Below are 7,909 nucleotides of genomic sequence, written 5' to 3'. Positions count from 1 at the left end.
TGGTTTCTTGTGTGTTTCCTGAGATGTTCTGTGCACACGGGAGCATGTGGAGTGTGTGCGTGTGTGCATGTGTCCCTGCACAGACTAGGCCTGATAGCCCGCCCCTGTTTCAGCCACTCAGCCATCTTGTGGCTCATTCTGAATCAGCACCTGCAAATCTATTTCCACCTCGTGCTCTTCAAAAGTTACAAAGTCTGGATGTTTTTGTTTTTGTTTTTTTCTTTTTCGCCGCGCCACGCAGCTTGTGGGATCTTAGTTCCCTGACCAGGGATCGAACCCAGGCCCTCGACAGTGAGAGCGAGGAGTACTAACCCCTGGACCGCCAGGGAAGTCCCTGGATCTTATTTCTGATGTTCGTAGCTTCCCAGCATAGCGTATGTGTGTCTTGGGGTGGGCAAGGTTGGGGGGGGGGCAGATGACCCTTATGCCCATTTTACAGATGAGGCAGCTGAGGCCGAAGGGAGATTCCTTGTCCCCTGTCAAGTAGGTGGCCGAGTTGAGATTTGAACTCAGGTCTCCAGGTTGCTATAATCTGGGCCTTGTCCTTGGCCTCCTGGGAAGTGAGGGACAGGGTCCCTCCCAGCCACACTGCCTACTGAATGGCAGCAGCTGCCACCAGGGCCAGCTCCCCTGACCCTCTGGGTTTCCTTCCTTTCTCCCAGCAATGATGTCAGGCGAACCCCTGCACGTGAAGACCCCCGTCCGTGACAGCATGACCCTGTCCAAAGTGGCTGGCACCACCGTCTATCTCAAGATAGACAGTGCCCAGCCCTCCGGCTCCTTCAAGATGCGGGGCATCGGACACCTCTGCAAGACGGTACAGCATGGGCTCCACGTCACCTGGGAGAGTGCGGCAGGTCCTCTTTCTGGACAGGCCAGGGCCAGTGCCGTGTGAAATCCTAGGAGCTACAGGCTAGGCCCTGCAACCTCCCCGCGATGCCTGAGCACCCACCACTAACACCTCCTCTGGTTAAGGGGTGCCAGTCCAGAGGGTCCCCTTGTGGACTGATCCCAGAGCCATCAGTGGCCTGCCTCTCCCTCACCTTCCCTGAGCCAGTCTCTTTGGGGAGGGAAGATGCACGGCCTGATCCCCTCCCTCTTTATCTCTACAGTGGGCTGAGCGAGGCTGTGAACATTTTGTCTGTTCCTCAGGTAAGTGGCCTGCATGCCTCCTCCTGTCCTCTGCTGTGTGTCCTGGGGCCAGGGGCTCCACCTCTCTGGGCCCTGGTTTCCCCAGCAATGAGCCGTTGCAAACGTCTGCAGAAGTCCCAGTTTAGAATTCCAGCTGGAGGCCAGCGGTCACCCAGGGAGGGTTCAGAGCCTGGAGGTCAGGGAGTCCCACTAACACTATCCAACCCCCCACCCCCGGCAGCAGGCAACGCAGGCATGGCAGCTGCCTACGCGGCCAGGAAGCTGGGCATTCCAGCCACGATCGTCGTGCCCAGCACCACGCCTGCCCTCACCATCCAGCGGCTCAAGAACGAGGGCGCCATGGTCGAGGTGGTGGGTGAGGTGAGTGCCAACCTGGGGCAGGGGCCACGGAGGGCACCCGGCAGCAGGGCTGGGTCCCCCAGCCCCTCACCCCTCCCGCCTCCTCTGTGATCTTGCAGACATTGGATGAGGCTGTCAAGGTGGCCAAGGCCCTGGCGAAAAACAACTCAGGCTGGATCTACGTCCCTCCCTTTGATGACCCCCTCATCTGGTACGTGGAGCCCAGGGTCACCCGGGGTGGGTGGTGACCACCCCGCTACACCACTGAGTAGCCACCTGCCGTGATGCACACACAGCGGTGTACGCGTGTGCGCACATCATCCTGTAGAAGCACACACACAGGCCTGGCAGCTGGTGTCCACACACACGTGCACCAATGCCCATTCTCCTTGACCGTGAGCGAACACATGGGCTCAGATACACAGGTGTGTGTGATTGGGTCCCCCGGAATCAGACCCCGAGACAAAGATTTCAGGGAAAGCAGTTGACTCGGGAGGTGACTCGTTAGAGGAGTGAGGAGGGAAGCCAATAAAGAGCACTGACGGGCCAGTGACCTCTGTGGGCAGCTGCAGCTTAATCCCCCGGAGACCCCGGGAGGCCAGTGTGGAACATGAACCAGAGTTACGACACCTGCAGAAGATGATGCTGGGGCGTCTGTGCATCAACTCCCGTAATTCTTAGTCCCCATAGTTGGTAGAGGGCTGCTCTCAGGGGGGGTTCATCTCCTGGCACCGCCAGCTGCCACAGTCATAGCGCTCCAGTGGCCAGAGAAAGCCCTCAGGTAGAGATGCAGATTCTGGCAGCTGGAAATCAGGGCGGAGTCGGGGACGAGGTGACCAGCCCCGAGGCCCATCAGCCGCCTGGGATGAGGGCAAATACAGAGGGTAAGTAGCATCTTCAGGACCGCCTGGTGTCTCCAGGAAGCCCGGCCCTGACATGCCCCCCCGCCAACCTCCTCCAGGGAAGGCCACTCTTCTATCGTGAAGGAGCTGAAGGAGACGATGAGCACAAAGCCGGGGGCCATCGTGCTGGCGGTGGGGGGTGGAGGCCTGTTGTGCGGAGTGGCCCAGGGGCTGGTGGAGGTGGGCTGGGGGGACGTGCCCATCATCGCCATGGAGACCATCGGAGCCAACAGCTTCCACGCTTCCACCAAGGCCGGCAAGCTTGTCACGCTGCCCCAGATTACCAGGTAAGTAGGCAGGGGTGCTGCCACTATGTTCCGCGAGCGTTGGGGAGCTCCCCCCGCGGTGCTGGCTGTGAGGCAGATTCTGATGCCAGGCCCATTTTATAGGTGAAGAAACTGAGGCTTTGGTCACTTGCCCAGAGTCACACAGCCAGTGAGTGGTACGGCTGGGACCAAAGCCAAGTCTGTGTGACTCTGTACCATGAGCATCACACTTCCTGGCATGAAAAGTCTAATATTAATCATTTATTGGGTTCCTCTGTGGCAGGGTTTTACACACCTCACTAATTTACCAACCATTTACTGAGCCCCTAATATGTGCAAGACACTGGCTGATCCTGGGGAGACAGTGGTGAATAAACACAGCTCCTGCTCCCAAGGAGCTCTGATCCCAGCCCCAAACCTTTGACAGAGGGTGTTTGATTAGGATTAGGTTTGGCCACATTATACAGGAGCCCAAAATAACAATGGCTTAAACAAAATTGAACTTTATTTCCTCTCATATATAAAAAAAAATCTGGAGGTAGGCAGTCCAGGGGCAACTCCACGAAGCCAGGGGCCCAGGATCCTTGAGTTTGTTCTCCATAATCCTTATCTTGTAGACTTATGGCCCAAAATAGCTGCTTAAGTGCCAGCTATCACACCCATACTCCAGCTAGCAGGAAGAAGTCAGGGAAGAAGTTATGCCCCCTCCCTTTAAAGACACGATACTTCCATTTACCTCTCATTGGCCAGAAGGTAGTCACGTGGTCTGCCTCCCTCCTCTCTCCTATCTCTTCCCCCCTTCTCCATCCTTGCCTCTCCCAGTGTTGCCAAAGCCCTGGGTGTGACCACTGTGACAGCACAGGCTATGAAGGTGTTTCAGGAACACCCCATTTTCTCTGAAGTTGTCTCGGACCAGGAGGCTGTGGCCGCTGTTGAGAAGTTTGTGGGTATGTGCCAAGTCCTTTCAAGACCCAATCTGCCGATTCAGGACCTAAGTGGCTGTCCACTTGGCGTGCCAAGGGATCCCATTCACAGTTCTGTCTCCCGTCCCTCCCTGGAATTTCCCATTAATGGAAGTTAATGCAATGCGGTGGTAAAAATAGAAAGACCAACGGGACAAATGAAGAAGTCAGTCTGATAACAGCAAGGAAAAATAACAGAGTATTTAAAATGTTGGCTCTGAGTTTCCTGGTAGCCAGGGTAAAAAAGGAAACTATGGGCCTCAGTGTTGGATTCAGAGGTGGGTCTGTAACTAAGCTGGACTCTTACTGGGCTCATCCTGGGACAAGGATGACAAACATACACACACACACGCACACACGCACACACGCACACATACACACACACCTAAGCTGCCACTTAATTCTATACTCACAGTTAGTTTGGCTAATCAACCTGGCACTCTTGCTCAGATGATTCCTCAGAAACCTCAACATGGTGCCCAGGAAATTACAATCATTTTATCAGTGTTAGCACTGATGATGAAACTCAGCCCTGGCTCAGACCTTGGAAGTTCAATGTAGGGTAATGATGACGGAGTGGGGTTGGTCCAGGGCCAGAGTCTGTGCCCAGGGCTGAGAGCTGATTGGCTCATGCTTTATCAGTGGCCCAACTGTTCCCTTGCACCCTGCGGGACTCTGGCTCGACCCTCACCATCCCCCTCCTCTGGCAGATGACGAGAAGATTCTGGTGGAGCCCGCCTGTGGGGCAGCCCTGGCTGCCATCTACAGCAACGTGGTTCAGAAGCTGCAAGGAGAGGGGAAGCTCTGTACCCCACTGTCCTCCCTCGTGGTCATCGTTTGTGGGGGCAGCAACATCAGCCTGGCCCAGCTGCCGGCGCTCAAGAAACAGCTGGGCATGAAGAGTGGGCTGCCCCAGTGAGGACGCCTCCCCTACCCGGGAGACGCCTGGAAGGGCTGGAGTTTTATCTAGTGACTTGTTAAAATATTATTCTTGTGTCTGTTGGGAGCCTGTGGCCCGGGCCAGCCGGTAACCTCATTCTCACGAGGACACTGTGCGGAGGGCCCGGGAGGGAAGCAGCCAGCAAGGCTGTGAACTGAACCTCTTTGGTATCTGTGTGACTGCCCTGTGGTCCCTCCCCGCCCGCCGCTCTTATCCACCCCTGCTAGGGTGACCACCGCCCACATGGAATAGACCAGGTACCCAGAGCAGGGTGGGCAGGAGGGACAGGAACCACAGCAGCGGGGCCTCCTCAAGATGAGATGTCCCCGACCCAGGCTTTCTCCCTGGGAAGGTGGACAGGGCCGCAGTCCAGGGTGGAAGAACCATCTTGTCTCTCCTCCCAGAAAGCCCAAAGTCCATCCTTACTCACTTTTCTAATGTGCAAACTTTCACTGAAGAAGAAGAAAAGCATTATTTATTGAAATGAAGCTCCTTTGAGTTTTCCCATCATGGCTGTCTTCCTCCCTCCCTCCCTCCCTCCCACCCCAGCGTGCCTGCTGTCGCCCCCGGCTCTCAACACTGAGCACCGTTCCATCCTCCACCCCCACCCCCACCCCCTGGGAACCCCGGGCTCCCACTTGGAGGCCAGGAGCCCAACTCCTGCGGGGCTTGTGTGCCGGGAGCGGGCATCCCGGCGTGGCAGGGAGCAGGTGAGGGGGAGCTGTGCTGAACACGAGGGGTTTGGGAGGGGATGCGGGCCTCCAGTGGAGGCAGAAGAGTCCAACCTCATCCTGATCAGAAGTCCTCCCTGATAACACAATGATTTTATCACAGAACCACCGGGAGCGGAGTAGTGAGCCCCCCATTCGTGGTGGTGTGTAAACTGACACCGGACGCCCATCTCTGGTCAACGTCAAGCAAACCCTCTCAAACACAAACCCTCTCTTCCAAGGAGAGCACGTCACTGAAGCCAGCCTATAAACCAGACAGAAGAGGAACTGCCGGGGCTGCCTGGAGGTCCTGCAGGGAGCCCCCCATAGCCACTCCAGAACACCCCTGCACTACCTATAGCGGCCCCTGGGACACTAGTGGATCCCCAAGTTTAAAGTGAAGTTGGAGAACCAACCTGACCCTTCGGGATACCACACAGATCCACAGGGGCTTGCAGCCCCCCACCCACCTTGACAAACAGCAGGTGCTGTGAAATTTCAGGGAAAACCCATCCCAGCGACAGGTCTACATGCTGCTTTCCAGCCAGCAGGGACAGCACATGTACTTTAAAAACCCAGGAGAGAGGACAGCAGGGAAGGGCAGGCAGGGATGGGAAATCATCAGCCCCTTGGCCCCAGAATTGTTCCCAGGGGGACAGGGCCTAAAACAGCATTCAGTTCAGGGAAACCTGCCCAGAACAGGAGTCCCCAGCTTCCACTGTCCCGCCTGAATCAGGCACAAAACCCCCAAAGAAGGGAGGCAGACGTCTCTGCCCACTAAAGGAGGAGCCGCTGTGGGCCAGGGCCGGCCAGCTGGCCAGAGCCTTGTCCTGCAGGGGAGGACAGAAGTCACAGATGAGCCTGCGGCTGCCATCTTGAAGCTGAAGATTGTGGGAAACTCCCAGGGCAAAGGTGCTGAGGGAAACTGCCTTTCAGGCTGCCCCTGTAAAGGGTCAGATGACCCTTATGCCCATTTTACAGATGAGGCAGCTGAGGCTGAAGGGAGATTCCTTGTCCCATGTCAAGTAGGTGGCCGAGTTGAGATGTGAACTCAGGTCTCCAGGTTTACTGGATCAGCTGGAGCTCCAGTGGAGGACCATCTGCACGACCCCCCATTCTCTGTTCAGTCACCTTAGCTTCACACCTACCCTTAACTCCTGAAAAGCAGAAAGAGGGACCAGAATCATTCTAGGGAATAGACAAGAGTTGCCCCGTCCTACAGAGTGGCCCTGTTTGAGTTCCACCAGCCGGAGCCTCTGATTGCTCATCTGCCAAATGGGTCTCATAAAAGCCTCAGCCTCAAGAGGGTTGGGAAGATCCAGTGGCCGGCGCACAGTGGTGGGGGGCGGTGACCTTTGCTCTGCTGGGGCCTGCGCCATCACAAGGAGATGGGGAGGGAGAGCTGTGTCCCGTGGGAGAGTCTGCAGACCTGGGCCCCCGTCCTAGTTCTGAAGGGCCCAAGACTTGAGATTTCAGGCACGTCACTTCCCTTCTCCAAGTCTGCATCCTCATCTTTTAACCACATGTGAACATCCCGGCCCACCCCACCTAACAGGGCTGTTGTGAGCTCAAGAGACCTGGGAAAGACAACACTCTTAAGGGAGCTGGAAAATGTACCAGCAGAAAAGTTAATTTTTAGAACCACAAGTTGTCAATTTCCAGATAACAAGAATTGTAAAGCTATGGTGAGAAACAGCAAACTTCCCTGGCAGTCCAGTGGTTAAGACTCCATGTTTCCACTGCAGGGGGCACAGGTTAGATCCCTGGTCAGGGAACTAAGATCCCACAAGCCACACAGCGAGGCCGAAAAAAGAAAGAAATAGCAAATCCATCCCCAGCCCTCAACTGTGCTTTCGTTTCTCCAGAGCATCTACCACCATCTTACACATTGTATGTCTATTTTCACTATCTACCTCCCCAATGTAAACGCCACAAGAGCAGGGATTTTTTTTGGGCGGGGAATACCTGTTGTTTTGAGGTATCCCCAGGACCTTATAACAGTGCCTGAATGTTCTAAGCATTCTATAAATTCTCGCTAATGAATGAATGTTGAGTGAGTGAGGCCCCATGGGGGCTACGTCACAGCCACCTTTGCAGCAAATCCTCACCTTCCTCCCATCAAACGTGCACACACATGCGCGGGGAAATGCTGCTCACACGGTTACCTATTTTACAGATGAGGTAACTAGTAAGAGGTGGAGACAGGATTCGAACCCAGGCCTCGGACTCCCGGGCTGTGTGCTTTCCTCTCCCTAAGCACATCGCATTGTGCGAGTCTCCACTGTAGGTTTTGGGTAAGATCAGGTGGGGAGGGACTCTGTGTTGTGTTGATCTGTCCCCAACCCCCAGTAGGATTTGGGAAGGTCTTGGTGGTTAAGAGATCCCTAGCACAGGACCCAGAACAAAGTAGGTGTTCAATAAACCTATGGAAAGACGGATGGTTGGATAGATATGGATGGATGGATGAATGGGTAGATGGGTCAGTATCTGGATGACGGACGGATGGATGGATGATTGGAAAATGATAGGACGGATGGATGGATGACTGCAGATGGACAAGGGGTGGGTGGGTTGGCAGGTGAATGAAGGTATAGATGGACAGACGGAAGGATGGACAGGAGGATGCATAGGTGAATGG

At 55.4% G+C, this 7,909-nt stretch overlaps 1 protein-coding gene across 1 annotated transcript; it reads left to right on the top strand.

Annotated features, from left to right (window-relative positions):
• Positions 1–664: 664 nt before the first annotated feature.
• On the top strand, positions 665–5,001 carry SDS (serine dehydratase). The gene is made up of 7 exons (XM_007104629.3): positions 665–817; positions 1,113–1,152; positions 1,373–1,512; positions 1,611–1,702; positions 2,453–2,680; positions 3,482–3,606; positions 4,332–5,001. The coding sequence occupies exons 1-7, from the start codon at positions 665–667 to the stop codon at positions 4,538–4,540; spliced, it is 987 nt and encodes a 328-aa protein (XP_007104691.1). The 3' UTR covers positions 4,541–5,001.
• Positions 5,002–7,909: the final 2,908 nt, after the last annotated feature.

The sequence above is a fragment of the Physeter macrocephalus genome, chromosome 19 (assembly GCF_002837175.3).
Source record: "Physeter macrocephalus isolate SW-GA chromosome 19, ASM283717v5, whole genome shotgun sequence".
Taxonomy (NCBI): Eukaryota; Metazoa; Chordata; class Mammalia; order Artiodactyla; family Physeteridae; genus Physeter; species Physeter macrocephalus.
This window is presented reverse-complemented; position numbering and strand designations above follow the sequence as displayed.